Source organism: Rhipicephalus microplus, chromosome 1, assembly GCF_043290135.1.
Source record: "Rhipicephalus microplus isolate Deutch F79 chromosome 1, USDA_Rmic, whole genome shotgun sequence".
In the NCBI taxonomy this organism is placed as follows: domain Eukaryota; kingdom Metazoa; phylum Arthropoda; class Arachnida; order Ixodida; family Ixodidae; genus Rhipicephalus; species Rhipicephalus microplus.
This window is the reverse complement of record NC_134700.1, coordinates 233,552,025-233,576,602: the sequence shown is the minus strand read 5'-3', so window position 1 is coordinate 233,576,602 and position 24,578 is coordinate 233,552,025. Positions and strand designations below refer to the sequence as shown.

General features: G+C 48.1%; 1 protein-coding gene across 4 annotated transcripts in view; it reads right to left on the bottom strand.

Moving 5' to 3' along the window:
- Positions 1-7,087: 7,087 nt before the first annotated feature.
- The window catches only part of LOC119166429 (elongation factor-like GTPase 1), a 409,196-nt gene continuing 391,705 nt past the window's right edge, over positions 7,088-24,578 (bottom strand). For all 4 annotated transcript variants that reach the window (XM_075891604.1, XM_075891606.1, XM_075891603.1 and 1 more), the window contains exons 19-20: positions 18,075-18,259; positions 7,088-7,465 (exon numbers count right to left, since the gene is read on the bottom strand). In XM_075891604.1, the coding sequence (XP_075747719.1) occupies positions 7,277-7,465; positions 18,075-18,259 (374 nt within the window). In that variant the 3' untranslated portion in view covers positions 7,088-7,276. The remainder of the gene's footprint in view (positions 7,466-18,074; positions 18,260-24,578) is intronic.

Genomic DNA, 24,578 nt, shown 5'->3' with positions numbered 1-24,578 from the left:
AAAACGAAGCGGGCGGCTTGCGCACCCGTCTCTGAGGTGATAAGATGTACAATGCCAGGCGACGGGTAGGTGCCACCACCGTGTCGTCTTAGCAAAGCCTTCGAAACACTTGCCTTTTCGTGCAAGTGTTGCATGATCAGCACAGCATGATAAACGCTACAGTGCTTATAATTACTTATGTATGCATTTTTTAGTAAAAAATTCACATACATAATATTGACAAATTGTTATTGTGCCTCAGATATGCCCTATAATTGCTTTTTAATTGACAATCGCACAAGTATGAACGCTGAACCTCGAGCAATATTGGTGGGCACTGCGGATGGGGTTGGCCGTTTGGAGTATCGTTCGGTCACTTTAGTGCCGTTTAAGGTACCATTAAGGGGGGACAAACAGACACATGTACAGACAGACAGAAACAAAGTTTTTGCGTCAAAGGTCCCCAAGAAAGACTGTCGTCTTTAAAAAAAAGGCACACACATGTACACACACAGGTGCTTATGCGTGTGCACGATATTTATGCCTTGCTTGGGATTAAAATCGGCCCATTTGATAATCACTTTCCCATTGGGGGACAGGAAAAATTGCGGAAAGCAAAATGATTGCATCATGATGACCATGTTGCTTAGAGCCAGGAACTGCTTAATACTGAGTAGGGCATAAGATGGTGCCTTGTACTGATGCAGCAGCCATGATTTTCTCTGCCAGAACTTCAGTATTTCTTCACGCATTAAGCAAAGTAAATACCGTGCTATTTCTTTTAGTCCTGCCAAGTTATCATCATCTTGCCTTGTTTAAGTCGGAGGAGCAACTTAACGTGGATTGCATGGAAAAATGATCAGCATCACTTTTGTCTTAGACTGCTGAGCATACCAACTCATAGTATGAAATTCATGTCTATATTTTAGTAAGGGGTGTGTAAAAATAGATACAAACTAAATATTACTTGAATAACTTTTGAATAGTAAGACAGCTATTTTCAAAGCTGCCCTATATGGTCATGTAACCATTTTGCAAATGGCCCAAGAATTCCACATCATTTTAACTGCAGCAAACATTGACAACCTTTAATGAAGGAATACTTACAATTACTTTTAACTGACAAAAAGATACCACATTCGCATAAACTGAGGCAAGCTTGTCTACAGCACAGTAAAGAGTTGGGCGAGTTGGTTTTGTTTCGTTATAAACTGGGGGTGCAAGAATATGAAACACTAAGAAAAGAAGGACACATACGATGCGTTGGCAAGGTCAGCATACAGCAAGACAAATCTAGGTGTATCAACGAGTGCGTGGAACTTCTGCCGCGGTCAGAATGTAGGCGAAAATGGGGTGTTAGTCTCGATCCAGCAGTTGATTTTTTTTGCCACCAACGGCTTTCATGTTCTTTTGTTGGATAAAGAAGGATCCTTTGTAGTTATGCCTGCTGGAGTGTTCAGTGAGAAAGCAGGTGCTACGGTGCTTAGAAACTTGCAAAGTGTTGGAGAAGCCATCAGAGGGAGGAAAAATAGTGCGGGAGCTCCTACTTTGGTTATACTTGGAAAAGGTGTGCAGTGAAGTCAAAAAGATGAAAGGCACAACACTGGAGATATTATTTTCAGAGAAAGCGCACAAACCAGATTTTCTTTTTCGTACGATTGTGTCCAAAAAAAGGTACCCGGTGTCTCACATTGCCAACGTATCTACGAATGCAGTTGAGTTCACTGCTAGTAGAAGACCCGCTCAACATTCCAAAGTCGTCGACGGTTGTCAACTTGTTCAGAGAAGATGACCTTGAGAACACTTCTGGATTTAGTATCGACATAGAAGACCTATGTTATCCCTTCCCTCATGATGAACTTATGACTAGTGTGAAAGAGTGTATATGTAACAACGATGAAGTGAACTTTGTGATGAAGTGCAATATATAGGTTGAAAGAAAAAGCCAACGTATGTGCCCTTTTCCTTGTGTGCCATATTCTTGCACCCCTCAGTTTATAAGTGTCTACAGCGGACAGCTAAAGCGTAAAATTACTTGTAGCTGAAGGTTGAAATGCATCAATGACTACAACATTCAAGGTGGCACCTTGTTGGCAAATTTTTAAGTAAGGCTGATATATAAATATTAAATGATGTCACGCGTCGACATGACCATGAATTTCATAATAAAGGTAGTACTCATTACTCTGTTGCTTCGGCAACACTGGAGTTTTTGTCCTTGGACTTTATAGACCCATTTTATGTTTGTAAACAGAGGTAGCCGCTGTCGACATACTGAGGAGCTTGTAGCGATGTCGCGACGCGTAGGCTCCGCCCATGCCAAAGCTCGCCATTGCCCTCTATGATCACGTGACAACTGATACAGCCGCTGCATAGCTGCCTTTGAGCACAGCGTGTCGGCAAGTCTTCCGCGTCGATGTGCTGCATTGTTGGTACAAACGCTTTAGTATATCGATGGCACCTACTGCTGTTAACAATCCTGAGAAACCTGATGACGACGACGAAAAAATGCGCCTGTAGTGTTCGTATAATTGCTATCACAACAATAAGAGAGAATATGAAATGTCACTGCACTCGCTTTTGAGCTGATGCGAGTGTTCATATTTCTGCTACTAATCGGTCACTAATTAACCAGCTTTCCTGCACAACACGGTTGCCTAGTGGTTCAGTGGTTAATGAGTGCACCACATGTAGGTATGCATGATTTCAAATGGAGCCTAAGGGCTTGTGCTTCGTTCCCCAACATCATCATAAAAAGAGAATATTTTGAATAATTGTGTTTGCTTCTTCGCTGATGCGCGCGTCCCTGTATGCCGATTCACCGATGGGTTAGCTTTTCTGCACACCATAGCTGCCTAGAGGTTGAGCGCACCGCATAGAATATGTAGGGTGGAGCACAGGCGTATTCAGTAGTCACGGATTGAAACAGGACGATTTAATGCCGAGTAACGCACGCATTTTCGTTGTCGCCGTAATTTCGACTCGAACGCGTACACCAAGGCCCACATTATCTTTAGAGACCAGATTCGTCGCGATGTGACGTGATTATTTCGAGCAGTGGCGCATAATCCATTTATTGAAAATTTAACGATGTCGCGCTCGAATCTGTGAATACTGTACGTATTTCGCTATTCACCATGATCACTAACTGGAGAGACATGAGAACCGCCAAATGTTGCTGCGCTCACTACTTGACTAAAGCGAGCGCCCTTGTTTTCTGAGCCACTAACAGTTTGGCTTTTTCGTACAGTGAAGTAGCCTGGTGAGTGAGCACACTGAATACAAAATGTTGATAAGTGAAACCCAAGCGTTCGTTTTTCACTTTCTATTATCGTCTCACAAAAAAACAAACACGCGTGCACGAACAAAAAAAGCGACTTATACTTCCGTTAAGCTCCCTTTCCAGCTGAAACTAAAATCTGTATTTCTTGAGTCGCTAATAGGTTAGCTTTCCTGCACAACACAAATGCCTAGTGAATGAGTGCACCGCATACAGGACTGGCTGTGAAGCCTAGAGGGTTGTTTTTCGTGTCGTATTATAATCACAAGCAATAAAAAACGCAAGCTGTTAAGCCTGCTATTCTGTTCACTTGTTAGCTGATGCGCGTACCCGTATTTTCAAAGTTGATTGATTGATATGTGGGGTTTAACGTCCCAAAACCACTATATGATTATGAGAGACGCCGTAGTGTAGGGCTCCGGAGATTTCAATCACCTGGGGTTCTTTAACGTGCACCCAAATCGGAGCTCACGGGCCTACAACATTTCCGCCTCCATCGGAAATGCAGCCACCGCAGCCGGGATTCGAACCCGCGCCCTGCGGGTCAGCAGCCGAGTACCTTAGCCACTAGACCACCGCGGCGGGGCAGCGTATTTTCAAAGTAACGAAGATGATAATTTTGCTGCGAGGTGCAACTGCTTGCTGAATAAACGCGTCCTATACGCGAGTTGAAGAGGTTGATTGATGACTGATTGATTGATTTGTGGGGTTTAACGTCCCAAAACCAAACGAGTTGAAGTGGTGTCCATGGGATTTTCTTTTCCCGCTACATCGTAATCAAGTGCAAGAAAAACGAAAAATTAAAAAGGTAAACTTTAGCGCTAATAAAAAGGCTCGGTAAGGTGTTCCTTGAGGTTTCCCTCTGCGAAAATGCGTTTGCCGTGTACATTTTACAATTATTAGAGCTCAAGTACCGATGGCGTCTCTCATAGTCATACGGTGGTTATGGGTCGTTAAACCCAAGAAATAATAATTGTTATAATTATTATCATTATCAAGTACCGATAGTGGATAAAGGTGGACATGTTCACACAAAGACGCTAGTCCGGACAAAAAAAAAGAGTAAAAAAAACAAATTGAGAATATTACTGCAAAAAAAAAAATCGCAGCTCCACCACAAGAGCGATACAATGAATGCGGTAAGAACAAATTGTTGTGTTATACGAAATAAGGGTGACACCTAGCCCTTTTGGATCTAATCTCGTGTGAATGCACGAAACACTGGTGTAAGAGAATGCGGCCGTTCCAGAGAGAGCTTCAGTTTTCGCACAGTGTCTTCACGTTGACAGCACAGCACGGCTGTGCATAGGCGTATTAGACGGGAGGGGGGGGGCAGGGAAGGCGCGACCCCCTTCCCACTGAAAAAAGTTGGGGGTGCTGAGCCCCCCCTACCTTCGACAGCGGTTACTCTTGGTTGCACGCTGCGGAAACCAACATGTAAGGCGTAGTTTTCCATCACAACAGTAATCACTCAATTATGTTCTTACGGGAGAATGAAATTGTTAGGAGGCTATGTTTACAACATACTGAAATTTTGCCAACATTGCCGCTGTGATGATTTTCCTTGTAGGTTCTAATATAGTAAAGTAGATTTGCACCCCCCCCCCCCCCACTGGCCATAGAGTTGGTACGCCACTGCGGCTGTCTGTTGATGCCCGCCGAGATAACGCACGCGCCAGCAATCGCGACCTTGTGATCAACAGGGGCGATGACAGTTGCTCGAGCGACCCCTCACCCCCCCACCCACCAGCGTTCTTTCATGCCCCTTCAAGACGGGCAGGCGTTTCCTCTCTGCGAGGACTTTGCACTTAGCGCATACGCAGATGTTGCGGCCACTGCCTTGGCGTATTTTGGGCGGCCCGTGCTAAAAGTTAGATACAGCGGTATCCGGCGTGACGCTCTCCGGCATCCCAGTATACACAAAGGCGTACCGCAGTGCCGGACAGACAAGTAGTAGTAGTAGTAGTAAACAACTTTATTGTTTTTAAAGAGGCTATGAAACACTTTTTCAAGTAACTATGGAATGAATTTTCCCGAAGAGCTCATTGCCTCACGAATTAAATGGCGAAAATTTTTTTAAAGTCCGTCCAGTGCAAGTGGAGTTACAAAGATTCGTCACATGCTGCGATTGCATTCTCTCTTCTTTCATCCCGACGAAAGCGCTGGAAGCTAAGCAGAGAGGGATGGCAGGCGCAAAGAAAAACGTCACGCGCGTTTCGTAACCTTAAGCACTATTTCTTCTTTTTTTTCTTCGAATGCGCGGCTTTTTCCGTGTGATCGTGCACACACGCATGGACAAGTCGCGGCCTCCCGCGGCAATCTCTGTAACGACCGAGCGCGCCATGTTCAAATCAGCCAATGGTTGATAGATGGGCTTACTACGAGTGATGTTTAGACTTATTCCGCGAGTTGTCGAGAGAAGAGAAAGCTAGTTTTAGCTGACTGATAATTTATTGTGAATTCCAGGCGGCATGCTGCGCTACAATATTTGGCTCGCGTGTTGTCGGGAGCCTCTACTACCGATCGGCAGCGCTTTCCGACCATGCTCACAAAATGTTGCAGGGCCCCTGTAAACAACTTTATTACCGGACAAATTAAAATCATCTGATGTTATCGAGCATGCCTTCCATGCGACGGAGACGGATCGGCTCGTTTCGCATCTGCTTCAGCCACGTTCGTAGTCCCAGCTCGCGCTTTTATTCGCGGGTAAACATGCCATGCGCGGCGGCGGGGGGGGGGGGGGGGCGGGGTGTTGTCGATTTGGAGTTTATATGGAACATGAGGGCGACGGGAGTGTACATGTAATTTGCATCGAAGCAATAATGAAGGCGCATATGTCTTACGGGAGACCTTTAGTTCGTCCGCAAAACAAAAGTAAGGGCTTGGGCGGTACGCCAGTACTATAGAGGCGTGAATGTGAGCGTCTAGAGTTATGCTTAACCGGTCGATAATTGTGATCCTAGGAATCGTCGCCACATGTCGCTACCAGCGCCCCACCAGGCGCCATTCAATGTAACGATAAAACTGCGAAAATTACTGTGTAGTAAGGTTAGCTTGTTTTACCATTTTTTTTTTCGTTGCGTGGTTTCATGGAGCACCCGAGGCGAGCGCACGGGTAGGACGACCGTCCCCACAGTATTAAGGGGGGGGGGGGGGCAGCGCAAAATCTAAATTTTGACATAATAGCTGCGACGAATCTACCCCCGTTTGAATAGGAACCCCACGCACGCCTATGACTAGCAAACATATAGTGATACCTCGCCGACCTGTTAGTGCGTGTTGTCTGTCAACTAATGAGCGGAAGAATCCGAGGCAGGCGGCAGCGCTCTCTTATCACAAAACCATCGCAGCAAGAAAGGGGGCAACTGCAATGGGAAATGAGGGCTGTTGTTGCTGTTTTGAATATATAAGAACCACATACATTTGGCGTTACTCGATTGTTATTTAGGCAGTACACCACGCCCATGAAGTACGTACGGCCGCTTCATCAAGTAAAACAATTAACGATAGTTTTCACAAGCGAAGCTCTACTCACACACTTCCTTTCGAAAACTAAGGCAATACTATAATAATAGTTGTTGGGGTTTTGCGGCCCAAAAGCACCGCATGATTATAAGAGACGCCGTAGTGAAGGTATCCATCCGACTGTATTTCGACTATCTGGTGATCTACATTTAACTTGCGCCTAAACTTAAGCCTCATGCCTCTAGCATTTCACTTCCACGCGGCCAGGATTCGATCCCGCAACCTTCGGGCCAGCAGTCGGGCAGCACAACGACGTCTAGACTATCGCGGTGGGCGAGAATTAATGTGACCTGAAAACACACGTTATTTTCAACAGTCCAGGGCCAACTTTATTTTTGTTGTTGGAATTCTTACTTAAAATTACGACTTCCTCTTGACGCGTCTCGCAGCTGTCAGCTGCAGCGTTCTGGCTGCTGCCAGCGCCGCACCGTCTCTAAATGGCGGTCGCCCGCTGCGGCTGGCCGCGTCCCGCCAAGTGGGCCGCAGCTGCGTCTACTTCTTCTTGGACAGAGTGCGCTGCTTCTCGGCGTGCTCGACCACGTTCTCGCTGACGGGCAGGCCCTTGCGCCTGCGCACGGCGTTCATGTACTTGCGAGCCCGGTTCTCGGTGTCGGCCTTCTCCCCAAAGTGCGCGTACTCTTCCTCGGTCGAAGGCACCCAGAACGGGTCCACGTCCACCAGCTGGAAACAAATTGAAAACAACGAAAGAAAGAGAAAACAAGATGTGAAGACAAGGTTGTTTTTGCAATGGCGAACAGTCGATAGATATGATTGATACGTTTAAGGTCCCAAAACCACCGTATGATTACGAGAGACGCCGTAGAGGAGGGCTCCAGAAATTTCGACCACCTGGGGTTCTTTAATATGCAGCCAAAATCTGGGCACACGGTTCTACAGCATTACCGCCTCCATCGAAAATGCAGCCGCCGCAGCCGGGGTTTTATCCCGCGACCTGCGGGTCAGCAGCCGAGTACCTTAACCACTAAACCACCGTGGCGGCGAAAAAAAAAGACAGAAAGAAATAAAAAAAAGAAAAGAGAACCAATATATTCCTAGACTGACTGTGGTGAAAATTCGTTATGCCAACGATGCCTCCCGCTGTTACTTTGTTACATAGAGGTCGCGAATACACGTGCTTCGATGAACGGCAGGGAATCGAAAAACTTCGTTATATAGGTAATTCGTAATACGGTGGTTCCCTAAACGCAGGCTTGACTGTTTGAACACGCATGCATATTTGGCTTCAAAAGACGTAAACTTGGAGAATGTACAGCATTAAAAACAAATCTTGGTAGAGAAAATCAGCTGTGTCTTTGAATCTTGAGACTACCTGCCTCAAACTTTCAAATTGATTACAACTGAAAGATGCAACGTTACTTTGCTCATTATTAGTATAAACAGGAAAATCCCTGACACAACCTTTACAGGAAAGCACCATTAGCTACCAATTATTTAGCTAACACTGGTCAACATATGCTAGTGCACAGTAGCGCACGGCGTGCAGAGTGCTAATAAATAAGACATGCCTGCGTGCGCAGGTTTCTACATTAGGGTGGGCCACGGAGCAAGAGGAGGGGTGGGCCAAGATTGGTTGCAGTGACCCCTCCTCCATTTCCTCTTGTTGGCCGGATTCGACAAAAGAAAAACAATTGTTCCGCAGTCGGTGAAAAAATTAAACTGGAAAGATGACGAGCTACTTACTACTGTCTCCAGCTTTCCATGGCTAAAATCTCGGAAGTAAACAGTAGTTGGAACGCAACGGCCCGATGTTCCTGTAGGCTACCATTATCGTGAAAAGCTTGCATGTCCATAACTACCAAACAATGACTCGCTCGCTGGATTTCGTGCCGACCGGTTGTGACCCCGCGATCTCCGACGACAGCGCAGCTCTGGCCGACTGGCTCACCCTACGCCATCTCCTGACGCCGACAAGAGCTCTCGCCGAGTGGTACCCCGTCCTCGGACTCCTGCGATCGTGTCCATATTTCCTATCTTCTCCTTACTTCCGTATGTCACTGTCCCTCCACCACGCTTTCTCCTTCCTCCTCTGTCTATATCTATACCTTTAATCCTATTCTTGTAATCCCTCCTTACCCCCATCCCTTGTGAGCTACTGTTGAGGTTTCGCACTGCGATGCAGACAGTTACGGGGCTCATGTTTCTCTTCTTTTCTCTTTCAAGAATCACATAAGACGAGGGATCTCCGTCCGAGTAAAAAGAGTAAAAATATTACGCAGACTTGGCGCCCCCTCTTAACAAACTAGGAGGGGGGGGGGACAACCTTCCCTTCTGCACCCCATCCCCTTTCCTGAGCGCAAACCAATGTACGCCAGGAAAGTACCGGTATACACTGAACGCAATGTGTGGTCACCGCGCGCCGCTCTGCCATTCAAAATATCGGAAAAAATATTATAAGGCGCGTGCTCGCGAATAAAAGAGAGAAGGAAAAGAATGAAAAAGTGAGAACAGTGAAGTGACACGATAACAGCACGCTTATGCCCCAATACTTCTTCTGCGAGTATGATACGTTGTAAAACAGCCAGTCCAGAGCATTTCACGCAAAGTTGAATCGACCGCGTACCAATTAACGTACAGTTTTGTTATTTTGCGGATGGCCGTGACGTATTAAGGATCTAGCTCGAACAAATGACACTGCCACTATTCTGATAGGGCCCGAGGAGGCTCTTTATTTATTTTACTGCCGTATGAATGCATGTTTTCATTCGTGCGAACGCGCAAGAATATCAACGATGATTTCAATGCTGCTTCAAGCGCGCATCGTTTACACTGAAAGCTCGCCTATCCATTTGACATTGCGCTATTTATAGAAGAGTTCAAGAGAGAAAGAGAGAGAGAGACGAGAAAACTTCACTTCTCATCTCTTGCCTCTAGTCTCGTTCCTAAAGTCGCCTCAACATTTCAATCCACGAGCACCGACGAACGGTGCTTCCAGGCGTGCACGTTTACTTTCCACGCAGGCGGTCGGTCATTCGCGCGTTGACAAAGCACGCTTCACCGCGCAACATACACGCGTTCGTTCCGGAGAGTGGCTTCGCCGCACTGCCAGTAAAGGTATTCGGGCAAAGGGCTTCACAGCAGTACACCAAGGCCACCGACAACCGGGAGCGGAACAACGACGCTGCGTGCTTTCAAAACGAAATGTGGTCACGCTTCCGGTCAGATCTACTGCAAAGGGCACAGGTTTCTAAAGCTCATAATCGGCCAATAAGCTAGAACTAACATCGCGACGCAGTATCAAATGCAGGTGAACTAAGTGAATGCGTTGCGGAGAAGTATCCACTGCATTATTTCGACGCAAGAGTGGGCGCACAGGCTATACGAAGATGTTACCTCTCTATTGGAGCTCGACCTGGTCCAAGGAGTTCTTGTAGATGCGGGTACATACGTACACAAATCGCAGTGATCACTATAAAAGGGACACTGAAGCCAGATAGAGAGATAGAGAGGAATCACCGCCCATGCACTCCATACAAATGGATAAAAAGTGATGCTGAAACGTGCGGTATTACTGTTTATGATGAGCTATTATGTAATCGAAGCGTCTTTCGTCGTAACTTTTAATTTCTATATCACCACGTTTTAAGAGATGCCAGCCTCAAACTTTGCGTTGAGTGGCGTTAAGTGAGTGGATAATAAGGAAACCCACAGGATTAAGTTAGGTGCAGCAATTCATGCCGCGGCGGGCATCCTCCCTAGCTGTATATACTGACAACGCCAGGGGCCTGCTTATAGTGCAAGCGGGGAGACCCTTCGTGGTAGCGCATGCCAGCATTATTTATTCATTTTACTTTCTACGCACTCACGGAGCGCCACATATACCGACGTCCAGGCCATACACAGCTTCGCCGAAAAGATATGTTTCGGCGAGAAAATAAGTTTTGCACGAGCGTTGCGGTGAAGCGTACACAGTGTACGCCCCCGTAAGTACGACATGCAGATCTCTCTCTCTACCTCGCATTGCCTAAGGAATGCACACACACACAGCGCCTTACGCAAGACGAATCACGCGCACGACAGCTCCCTCGCGTTGCGCCAACTGCCGAAGTTCTCGCGTTGCGGTGTCGATACACGCCCACGTGCTTTTATAGGCGAGCCCCGTTTCTGCGCTCTCGTGGGTAAACAAGTGACAGCTGCTGGAGCGAAAGTCGAAGACCTCGTTTCGCGGCGCCCGCTGTTGTGCAAGCGGTAGCCCGTAGTGTATACGGTAATTACAACGGTCGTTGCTTAAGAAGGAGAAAGCCGAGAAGCTGTAATATGGGCGATCTTAATTAGAGGCGCATATGGTCGTCCATTTCGGCACGCTAACACTGCTATACTGCGGCTGTGTCACGGCACGAATGAGCTGCGAGGCCGCGAAACCGCGAGGTTCGATCGCCAATAGACGTATTTCGATGGGTGCGATACGTGAGAGCATTAGTGCGCACTGACCATCTAAAAACGGTTTACCCCCTTTTTTGTTTCTGTCACACAACGGTAATAGTCGTCTAACTTGCTCGGCGCTTCAGTTTTCTTTTTTTCAAAACCCGGATCTTTTATATCAAGGTGGGAAGTGATGATGATGGCACGCGCATGCCATTAAAACATTGAAACACACGAAACTAACATTAAGCTTCCGCGGTCACATTATTAGCAACCTGCCACGATTGTCTCGAAATATCGCGCATACCAGTCTGTTGCTATACCAATAACTTTGATGACGCGTTTCACTCTGTAAGCACAGCAGTCACGGCTTATGCGCCGAACGCTTCGTGCACGTAGCTGACCGGATTCTCCTGTGGCTGTGTAACCTTCTATTGTCTCTGCGGCAAACGATCATCAGAGGTCGGTGCTCTTCGAATGACGCCGAGATACGCTTGTTGGCTCCGAACCGAAACTCCGTCGTATATCTTCTTTCCATAAAAAACAACGGAAGAGTATAGATGGCGTCATCGGCAAGTCATGCCGAAAATATATACGTATAAGGGCAAATCACGGTTACGTATACAATTCCGTGCCACGCTGCGATGGCTCCTGCAGGCGGAGAATCACGCATCGGGGGGGGGGGGGGCAGTTGTGGAACTTCTTTATTTTCTTTTTTTTGACAGCCCTTGCCGGGAATTCCGGCACATAAGCGGACCGCGTAATCGCTTCCGGCGGCAGTCGTCATCGCATGACCATTACGCGCTACGCAGCTATCCGGAGCATGCGCCTTGGAAAGAGCCCGTTCGTGCAGGCACCCCAGTGGCAACGCATCCACACACGACGAGCTGTGCGAGTGTGTGCGCGGGATGTCCTGCGTAGCAGGACGGGAGCCTGGTGCACGCGGGTAACTACGCAGAAGGAGCAGGGACGAAGCCGGGGGGGGGAGGTGGTGGATTTAACCCCGGCTGAAATTTTCTATTTTGCTTACACACACACACACACACACACACACACACACACACACACACACACACACACACACACACACACACACATATATATATATATATATATATATATATATATATATATATATATATATATATATATATATATATATATATATATATATATAGAGAGAGAGAGAGTGATCATTATATTATTTATGCGTCCCATCTTTTCATCTGTACATACTCATCATCACAACTCCAATTTAGGTTGTGGGGCGCATACTCGGGACAATAAAGCAGTCTTGAGGGCACTGGACGCCATCTTACAAGTGGTGGCGAGTGCTGCCCGGTTCCTGCGTCCTCTCGCGCTCTCAGACACCCCCAGCGTCTTCTACAACACATCCCTGGAGCTCCGTTCAGGCCGCCGCTTAAACGACCTGGGTCCGGTAATGTCGCAAGCCGACCAGCCCAGCGCACCAGCTGCGCCACCGCTCCCACCGCCAAGAAACCTTTCTCACCTGGTCACCAGCCTTCAAGGGATCCTCCGCTGTTCGCAGGGCTTCCGGGTGAGGACGTTGAGAACTGGCTCGAGGAGTATTACCGCGTGAGTGCCATCAACAACTGGGATGATCTGCGAAACTCACCCACGTTTCATTCTACTTGAGCGGCGTCGCAAAAACGTGGTTTTGCAACCATGCTACAGATTTTCCGATATGGTCCGCCTTAACACGCCAGCTCCGCCAGATTTTCGCCAACCCGTCAGTGCGCTCGGATATCGCCAAGAATAGGATTGGTGCACGTGTTCAACGATACGGCGAGTCTTACACTTCTTACATCGAAGATGTTCTCGCCCTTTGCCACCGCATCGACCGCAACTATATGGCGAAAAACGACCGTGTGCGCCACCTGCTAAAAGGCATTGCGACTGTCGCTTTTAATGCGCTTGAGGTGCAGAATCCCCAGACCGTAGCCGATGTTGTCGCTACCTGTCAGCGCCTTGAGGAGCGTCAGACCACTCGGGTGCAACCTGATATGTCTGATCTGAGCTCGAGTCATGACACAACAGAGCTGCGTGCATTGATCCGCTCTATCATCCACGAGGAACTTCATGCACAGGCTTCACCTCGCCACCTTGATATTCGAACGACGCCACCTGCTACAAGTTTACGCGACGTCGTGAGGGAGGAACTGGCCTTGATCACTGGTACACCAGTTCCGAGTTCACATCCCGTGCCCATACCAAGTTATGCTCACGTTGCTGACGACACCTGCACCCCACCAAAGTCTGGCCTCGATGACTTTCCCACCTGTTCCGAGCTCATATCCTGTGGCCATGCCAACTTATGCTCAGGTTGCTGCTAGGACACCTGCACCCAAGCAAAGCCCATTGCAGCTACCAGCGCCCGAAGTGCATGGTTCGCTCAACTCACTCGCACCGCGACCATCTTCCCACAACGCCTGGCGCACTACGCGGCCGACTTGCTTCTATTGCGGCATCCGTGGTCATATTTCAAGGTTTTGCCACCGCCGTCAGCAAGACGAAAGACGAAGCTACGATGACTGAACGGGACGACTTCTACCACACTGGACCACCCTATCGCCGGCTGTATCAGAACAGCACACGTCGGTCGCCGTCTCCGCAGAACTTTGGCTTAGTTGGCAGTTTTCGTTTCTCACGTCGTCGCTCACCTTCACCGATGCGGCGTTCTTCTTCTACCCTCTTAGCCTCTACTTCGATTCCCGACCGCCAACTGGAAAACTAAACAGTGCAGCTTCGGGAGGGAAAGCTGCATCTTTCGAGCTGCGTCAAACTCCTCCGGACCGCCCATCAAATGTTTTATTGGTGTATGTTGAAGGTATACAGACAGAGGCACTGGTAGACACAGGCGCATCACTTTCCGTAATTTGTGCAGACTTTTGTGCCCGCTTGAAAAAAAAGTTAGAACGCCATACGATGGCCCTCCCCTTCGTTGCGCAGATGGAGTCCCTATTCAGCCTTCAAGTGTTTGCACAGTCCGTGTTTTCACAGATGGCATTCTTCACCACGTTCAGTTTCTTGTACTTCCTTTGTGCACTCACACAGTCATTTTAGGATGGGACTTCCTTTCTTCGGCATCAGCTTTCATACCGTGTCGTCAGCGAATAATTCATATGTCAGCTACTGAGAGTTCATCCGATGTGGATCCATACAGCATCCGTTTCGTTGCTGCCGCTGATTGTTTAATTTCGCCAGGAGATGAACAAATTCTCACAATCGCTTCGAATACTATAGTTAACGGTGACGTGCTCCATCAGTTTGCTCCAAACCTGCGGGGCTCACCATTGCACCCGCTCTTGTGCGGTTTAACGACGGTAAAGCATTGGTCACCGCCTTGAACCCAACTTCTTCGCCAGTGATGCTGCCCCAGGGCACTGCTGTGAGCTGCTTAGCTGACAGCAAGCCTTTTTCGCTGGTTCCCCTTCACGCAGAATCACCGCCTTTGTCTGCTACAACTGATATCAAGGCTACCACTGTTGCTTTAAATGCTACCATAAGTCCTCACCTCACTCCCGAGCAAAATAGAGACCTTTTAGACTTTCCACAAAAGCACAGCCTTTCGTTTGACGTACATTCCAAAGTTCTGGGCCGCACCTCCATTGCAGAGCACAGCATCGAAACCGAAGGCAGCTCCATTGTACGCCACCGCCCATACCGTCTGTCTTCGGCAGAACGGCAAATCATTGAGGAAAACGTCGCCTACATGCTCAAACGGGATATCATTCGACATTCATCCAGCTCTTGGTCGTCTCCTGTGGTGTTGGTCCGGAAAAAGGATGGCTCTGTCCGCTTTTGTGTTGATTGCAGAGCTCTCAATAAGATCACGAAAAAAGATGTATATCCATTGCCACACATAGATCATGCCCTGGACTTCCTACAAGGCGCAGAATATTTCTCCAGCCTCGACCTCCGATCCGGGTATTGGCAAATACCTATGCGCGAAGCAGGCAAGGAAAAAACAGCGTTTGCAACGCCTGACAGGCTTTACGAGTTTAACGCCATACTTTTGACTTATTCAACGCTCCAGCAACATTCAAGCGCATGACAGATACTGTCTTACGTGGTCTCAAGTAGAAAACCTGCTTTTGTTATTTAGACGAATCGTAATTTATTCTTCTACCTCTCAGCACCTTAAGCATTTGGACGAAGTTCTAACGTGCATTTCAAGCGCCGGCTTTCAGCTAAATACAAAGAAGTGCCACTTCGCCAGCACAAGCGTCAAAGTATTGGGTCACCTCGTCAGCAAAGATGGCGTTCGACCCTACCCCGACAAGGTTGCTGCCGTAATTAGCTTTCCACGTCCGGCCAATCAAAAACAATTGCAAAGTTTCGTGGGCATGGCGTCTTACTTCCGTCGCTTCATCAATCACTTTGCTGAAATTGCGGAGCCGTTACACAAGCTTCTGACGTCAGGCACGGCCTTCACTTGGACTGACGAGTGCGAGTGTGCTTTCCAAGCCCTTAAGCGAGCTTTGACATCAGACCCCATCCTCCGTCACTTCGATGAGAGTGCACCCACTTTCCTGCACACAGATGCCAGCGGCCACGGAATCGGTGCTGTCCTCCTCCAGCGCGACAACACTTCACGTGAGCGAGTAGTTGCGTGTGCCAACCGCGCACTAACACCTGCGGAGCAGAACTACTCGATAACAGAACAGGAATGTCTCGCTGTCGTTTAGGCCATCCACGAATTTCGACCTTATCTGTATAGACGCCACTTTACTGTGATATCCGACCACCATGCCCTATGCTGGTTGTCCTCACTGAAGAATTTGTCTGGGCGCCTCGGTCGCTGGATGCTCCGTTTGCAAGATTACACTTTTGACGTTGTGTACAGGTCTGGCAAACAGCATCGGGGTGCCGACGCTCTCTCGCGCTGCCCTCTGCCACTTTCATCTCCTACCACGCATCCTTGACAACCCTCAGGTGATCAAGCGGCTCCCCCTTCACTCACGTTATCACCCTTGGCAGTTGCTGGGTCACTATATTTAAACAGCAGCGCCCAGTTTGCCGCGTGCCAACGTGACGACCCCTACTGTAACCACATCATCGAATATTTGAATGGCTCGCCTTCTCCACTTAATGCCAGGCTACGGCTGTTCAAACTAGAGAACAATGTCCTGCAGCACTATACTTACAATGCGGATGGGCATCGGTGGGTGCCAGTACTTCCCCGTTCGCTGCGAAAACAAGTTCTCGAAGCATTGCACGACGACCCATCAGCTGGACACTTAGGATTTCAGTAAGACCTACAACCCTGTTAGAAGCAGTTTCTTCTGGCCTGGTTTTTCTACCTTTGTGGCTAATTATGTCGCTTCTTGCGCACTTTGTCAACGCCGGAAACGACCAACTTCAGCTCCTGCTGGCTTATTACAACCCATTCCATGTCCCGATACGCATTTTGTCGTCGGAATAGACCTCGTCGGACCACTTCACGTAACTCCAGCGGGCCACCCCTGGATCGTCACAGCCGTCGACCACCTCACACGATACGCGGAGACTGCTCCTCTACGCACTAGCTCTGCCTCAGGCGTTGCCGCCTTCTTTTTAGAAGCCATTGTGTTGCGTCATGGTGCACCTCGCACGTTGTTGAGTGACCAAGGCAAGGCCTTCCTGTCCACAATTCTTGACGAAATTCTAAAAAACTTGTGGCACAGTTCATAAGACCACATCCGCTTACCACCCGCAGACAAATGGCCTGACAGAGCGATTCCACCGGACTCTAATCGACATGATATCCATGTACATCGGACGGAACCACGATAACTGGGACAAAATCTTGCCGTTTGTAACGTCTGCACACAACACCGCTGTTCAACGAATCACCGGGTATTCATCTTTCTTCCTCATCTATGGTCGTGCGCCGACATTCACCATTGACGCCACTTTCTTCAATGTAACGACAAAAACGTCCACCACTACGCCAGAACATTTCATCTCCAGGCTCGCTGACACACGGCAACGTGCTCAACTCAACACGGAGGCCAGTCAACAAGACCGCAAGCAACGCTATGAATGCTTTCGTCGAGACGTCACCTTCCATCCTGGAGATGAAGTACTACTTTGGACGCCTGTTCGCACACCCGGATTTTGTGAAAAGTTTCAGTCACGCTTTCTAGGACCTTACGTTGTTTGTGAACGAACATCTCCAGTCAATTACCTTGTCACTCCCGTCGTTACCATGCCTCCGAGATAGTCCACGTTTCACGTCTGAAACCCTTTGTTCGCCGTACCTTTCCCGCCTAATTGTCGGCCGGACCGGCCGCTCAAGTGCGCGGGGAAAATAAGCGAGAGCATTATTTATGCGTCCCATCTTTTCATCTGTACATACTCATCACCGCAACTCCAGTTTAGGTTGTGGGGCACATAGTCGGGACAATAAAGCAGAGTCTTCAAGGTACTGGACGCCATCTTACAATATATATATATATTCCTGCTCACAGTTGGTTATTTTTTCATCCACTTTTCTTTCTTCTTATTTACATTCCATTGGTTTTAATAACTTCCCCTGTTCATTCCTTGGCATTACTGTCTGTTAGATCTCATTAATATTATGTTAAAACACGGAAAAACGAGCCCTTAGGTATACACTTCTTTCTCTTATATATATATATATATATATATATATATATATATATATATATATATATATATATATATATATATATATAACCATACGCACGAACATACATAAATATATGGTTGAACGCTCCCGCCACAAGCGCACGAGCGGCAAAGACGCATACGCGCACACAGTGCTTGGGCGCCTGAGCGTTGAATTGCAATCGTAACGTATCGTGACAGATTCAGCGCCGCAGCGGATGTATGTGTACGACACGGAGCGAGAAAGACAGAGCAGTATACAGTGAAGCGTTACGACCTCCCAGTGGCTGAAGACGAGCTGCGGGTTGGCCAGTCCCGAGGTCTGCTTGCGTATCTCGTTGGCGAACTGCATGCTCTCCACCACGGGCAGCACGGCCGTCACCTCGAACATCTGCGAACCCTCGCGAAGGTCGCCGCCCAGCACGCGGCCGTGACGCCGACCCAGCACCGCGTACATCTTGCCTGCGCAGTCAGAGAGAGACATGCTTACACAAAGCACTCACGCGTGAGGTGTCTGCGAGCTCAACCATATTTCAAGAGTGTAGACAATCGCGTGGCTCTGCGGCAAATGACTCAAGGTTGGGGTGAGCCGACATCGTTCTGCAGGCGAACTTGCGCGGCGCACATGTTTTATTTATTTATTTATTTATTTATTTATTTATTTATTTATTTATTTATTTATTCAATACTGCAGACTCGAGGTCCAAGCAGGGTGGTAATACACATACAAATAAAATAATTGCGAAACGAAACAATAAAGGGCGAAGAAGGTTGTTTGGTAGGTTAGTTCATTGATCACATGTATTAGTAAGACAGTTCCATTCACATTTGGTTCTTGGAAAGTACGAATACTTCGGTAGGTCTGTGCGAGCAAAATATGGGATCAAGGCCTTTTGGTGGTGGTGTCGGGTGGGCCGGCTACAAAGGGGTCAGGTCTACATGTTAGCTCAGGTCTTCTACGCAGACCTTGTATCTCACGATACTATACGGGGTTTTAACATCCCAAAACGACGATATGATTATGAGACGCCGTAAGGCTCCGGAAATTTAGACCATCTGGTGATATTTAACGTGCGCCTAAATTAAAGTACACGGGCATAAAACATTTTCGCCTCCTTCGAAAATGCAGCCGCCACAGCCGGGATTCGGTCCCGCGACCTTCGAGTTAGCAGTCGGGCGCCATGTATAAATAAGCACCAGACCACCGCGGCGGGGCGACCTTGTCCGTGTTGAGGCTATATAATTGTGGACTATGTAACGTACGAGTGGGGAGAAACGCTTCGTTATTACGTTGTAAGAATGTGCATACAATAAAGTAACAGCAACCGTAGAACTTGGCGGAAATAACGGGTCGACGTTCTGCGTGATGCAAATACTATGTAACACGTATATCAAAGGGACTATAAAGTCAAATAAGGACTCGCTTGCTGGATTCCGGGCTGACCGGTTGTACGCTCGCGCGCGATCTCCGGCGTCAGCGTGGCTCCGGCCGACTGGGCTCGCCCTACGTCACCCCCTGCCGCCGACGACCTTCGACGACAGTGTAGCTCTGACCGACTGGACTTGCTCTACGCCATTTACCGACGCCGAAAGGAGCTCTCGCAGGTGTGCCCCGTCCTCGGACTCCAGTGACCGTGCTCCGATCTTTCCTATCTCTTCTATCCCCTCAGTTTGTCGTCGCTCGCTCTGGCTTACCACCTCACGTCTCTTCCTCTCTTCTTCTTCTTCCGCTTTCCTACACCTTTACTCCTACCCCTTTTTATCCCTCCTCACCCCCATCCCTTGTGAGCTACTGTGGAGGTGTCGCTCACTCAAGCAGACAGTAACGGGGCTCACTTTTCTTTTCCTTTCTCTTTTAAGAATCACTTCTCTAAAGTCAAATAACAATTTAGGTAAGAGTGAAAACTCAATATATGACAACATCTTAAACGACAATATTATCAACATCACTGCCCTACTAACTGATAAATTAAGGTAAATTCACAAGAATACATGCGCCGCAGTAGGACATTATCAAAATGACACCGATCACGTCAGATGAACCACCTTCAATTAATCACTAGTAATCGATCTAGCAGCACTAAATAAAGAACTTTCCGTGCATCAAACGACGCAGTAAATGGCTGCTTGTTCGTTTATGTTCAATTCGAGAAAAAAAAAACGCCGGACAATAATGGTTCAAAAATTTTCGCGTGGTTACACTGGACAGGTCGTGCCAACTAGCGGGGCACAGTTGAACCAAAAACACATCTGCCATCTCGGAGCCAATGGCAGAAAATTGATCAATGCCCGTTGTTGCTGCTGTGGCTTCCACTGCTTTCATTCTGCTGCTACTAGTGTCGGCGACCGCGCATTAAAGCCGGGCAACGTTGTGCACGGAAGCAGTGACGTGAGTTCAACCGCTTCTTGAGGCGGTTAATTTGAAGTGCACTAACCTGATGCGGACCACTAAAACGTGATTTCATTTCAAAATAAGCCCTTCTGTGGCACAAAATAACACTACGAGGTGTATGGACCACTATTTCAACAATCAACGCCAACTTTATAGTTGCCTTTAGTGTCGTATGCTTACACATGAGTATTCCAACGTGAGACCTCTGCTGAGCGTTTGACTAATGAAATTTATAGCCAGTCATTCCCATTGTGCGGATTATTTAAGGCTTCATTGTAGCTGCGGAAAAGCAAACTAATCCTCTAGGGCCTCGGCACGCGTGTTTTAATTATTAAAATTAAGGGTCAAATGACTGAATGAATGAATGGACGAATGCTAACGTGGCAGATTATCATTTTATATTGTGAATATGCCATGTTCCTGACAGCATTATTTAATTTTAAACCACTCCTTTTCAGCGACGACAAATAAGCTGAAGAACGGGTATGGGATACCAGCGCAATGCAGCGACGGTTGCCCTTCACATGATTTGTTTACGAACCTGTATTATTAATATTATTACAGCGGAATTAGGATGGATGGAGCGAAATAATACATGCAATACGCTTGTGTTAGAATAACAGAAAGCTGAGTTATACTTGGTACGTATTCATTCTGAAAAAGACAGGGAGTGCAAAAGAGGACACAGGAAGGTATTCAGCACATTTCAAATGCCTACTAACAGCTGAAGATGCGCACAACGACGGAAAAGAAAGAAGACACCAAAACTTATCTGCGCAAGCCCCGTGCAATATGCGAGCTTACCAATCTGGCTTTCGCGGTGGTCACTATACGCGAAAGATAACTGTTAAACAATTATCTTGCACGCGCAGACCACCACGAATGCCAGATTGGTAAGTTCGCATATCGCATGGGAAAGCGCAGATAAGTTTTCGTGTCTTCTTTCTTTTTTTTTAACCATTGTGAGTATTTTTAGAATCCTAATGTCTTACTATATAGAAGACATTTTATGTTCTAGGGGGTACACGGCCGAGAGCGATTGCACTTCAACTGTTCAAGAAGAAAGCGCGACGACACAGCAATACTTGCATGAGACGATATGGGACGAACAATGCCTTACTCGCGGAAATACGCTCACTGCGTTATATACTATACACGAACCAGGCCACTTTGCCAGTTATTACTCGGAGCTTATTTCATTCCAAGAAAAATGCTTTCTCAACAGCGCACGTTAGATTATTAGGAAGCTGACTCACGAGCTACCACTCACTGAATGAAAAGCTCATTACAGCGACGCAAGACGCGAAGTGAGACAAAAGCGCACACGCCAGTTTTTTGCCACGCCGTTTCTTCGTAGCTGACGCAAACAAGCTGTAACTCATCGAGATACAGAACACGGGCAAGAGTTCAAAGAATGGCGAAGTCGTATATATGAATATGGTCATGTATAGGCAACCGATTTCATAATTAACGCGGCGCGCCGAGCGAGAAACACGTCTCCGCGCGAATCGCGCGGCTGCCAAGCGGGGCTGGCACTGTTCCAAGCCGCAAGTGCGAACACCCCGCACGCCGACGCGGGTTTTGCACGCACATATCATGTGTTGTCCGAACAAAGCGACCACTCAAACGCCGGCGTCTTCATGCAAGCGTCGCAGTAAGCGATTGCAGAACGTACACAGCTGCTCGGTATATACGAAATTCGCGACTCAAAAGCACACGATCGCATGAGTGGCTTTGAGAAACCCCGGATTCCAGCAGGGGCGGCGCCAGGTTTTCAGGGGCGAAGCTCCTCAAAGCGGCACCCGTTCGTTCCTCGCAGTAGTCGTAGTAGTATAGTGTGTAACCAGTCTTACGTTTCGACCTGCAAGGTGGTGCCGGTGGGAGATTTCTCCTGTGCGTTGTTGAACAATAAAAAATTCCTGCAGCGTGCGCGTTAACTAAAAGCCGAATTCTCCTGTCTCTCATTCCCCATTAGCAGCCATTGGCATGTACATTGAGCACTATCTGACAAGAAACGGTTGCTACGTTATACTCGCTGGGTGTAACCTCCTTAGTCTTAGAAAGGTTTAGCGAGCGTTGGGCCGCAATGCCATGAATACAGTGAACTAGTATATACCATGAACTCGAGGTGGTTACGGGCGGGAAGTAGACCCGAAGAGCAAACCGTAAGAAAGTGTGAGTTTACCACCTCTCGTTTAGTCCTTGGAATGTCCACTGGATGGCGGTGCTTCTATATGGGGAATATATGATGAAAAGATGCGAGATGGTGGTACTTGGAGTATTGCCTATAGATGGACGACCGGACACACAGGCAGATGCATGGACGGACGCACAGATGGCTGCACGGACGGATGGACGGACGCAGGGGCGGATGCATGGGCGAACGGAGCGATGGACGCACGGATGGACGTGCAGACGCACGGACGGTAACACAGACGGACGCGTGGACGGACGGAAGCAAGAACGAATGGACGGACGGATGCTTCGCCCCACTCTCCATCATTCACTCCGTGTATATGCTGCCATTTGTTTAGCCTGGCGGGGCAGTCACGATGAGGAGCGAGTCGTTTCGAAGGGGACAGGGGGGGCGGAAAGCTTATGCGTTGCGTTATGATCATGATTAGTCTTGAGGGAGGGGCAAAGCAGGGCAGGTGAAAATTGTGGAGGGGGGGGACTCCTGATCTTCCGTATTATACTCCCACTGGCACCGCCTCAGGATTCCAGCGAGTCATGTAGCATATAAGTGATCATATTCGCATTTAAGGCGTCGAATCGAGAACGTTCAAACGGCTCCGACGCGTGAAAAAGACGGGGCCACAGATCGCCTGCATGAAGTCACTTTCCAGAAAGCCATAGTGGTTGCGGTGTCGAATCGCAACCGCCTGATTCACTAAACGAGCAGCGTGTTCAGAGAAAAAAGCGACGCGGTTGCGCAATGCGCCTCCACAACAGCGCAGGGTTTAGCCATGCGCGAATGGGCTCAGGTTCAGAGAAGAAAGGGCGACGTCAATTCGCGGCCGAGTGTAAGCTTTCGAAACGGGAGAAGTCAATGAGGCGCCTGGGAACGCCAACTCTCCCAGGCGGCTGGCATCGCACGTCTGCCAGACGCGCCTGGTGGACGGTCTGCGTCATGCGAACACGAATCGGTATACCGCGTATACGGTCGCTTTCGCGCCACACACGACCAATGATGATTCACACGAAATGAGCCACGCCGCGATGTACTCGCGTTCGGAAGACGTGCGTAATGCACACCGCCATGCCATACTCTCAATGCATTGCCGATTGTCTGGCAGAAAGTTCGGTTGTGATGTATGGACCAACATGGGGCTATCCAGCGAGCCAGGACATTCACCGAGGACCTCACTTTATGTTCCCCGTATGACGGCTCCTGAAGGCCAATCCCGGGCCAGTCATTTCTCGCTAGATTAATAAAAGTTTATTACCTACCTAGACAAGATGCCCGAGACATGTTTTGCGTCGTCATCCACGGGTCGTATACCGAGATGATCATTTTTGGAAATAGACAGAGCTTTCAGGGCAAGCTGGTTGACTCTTTGTAGCAACACGAACGGCTAATCACTTGAGTGATTGGACGCAAGAGACTGCACGTCGTACAAACGACACCGTAGCCGAAAATAATATCAAAATGCGGCCCCACGTCATAATTGCATTCCAATAAGCCTTTCCGATAATCTTAGGTTCAAATTAGCGCGCAGGTGCAACCAACTACATCGACGAAGACATCGTTTTCTATCCCCCCCCTCTCTCTGCTGCCTCATCTGACCACGTAGCGATTGAATACAAGCGTGTACCTTATATGCGGTTTCAATGTTTAATAATTATTGGATGCGATAAAGCAAAGGCGCAGACGTCGTGAATAGTTTTGAAGCCGGCTGATACCAACGCGCACGTGACTCGTCAGACTACGTCCTCGACCGATCTATACTGTCTCTCACCAAATAGCAAGCGCTATAAGCGCTGTTTCACATAACTATAACGAGGTTGTATATATGCGCTAGCTTCAATGATAAAAAACACTAAATAACTAAATGAGCGTTCCCCCCCCCCACCCCCTGCACGCACTCAAACACAAATCCAACTAATAATAAAAATTGGCAGGTCCCACGCACAGTGGGAATCAATGATAAGCGAAGCACGAATGAGGAAGGTTGATACGTCACTTTAAAATCGCCACAGCGTACGAGTTGGAGGTAAATTATGCCGTACACGACTTCCGTGTGATGATTATCATGTTTTGATGTGTCATTTAACTTCGACATCTATTCAAGTCACGTTGTGCCAAATTTAGTACGTGGAGCTAGCGAAACGGCCGCGAGCACTCTATGAATGTCGTATGTTGCGGTAAGAACATGACACGCGTGTCAT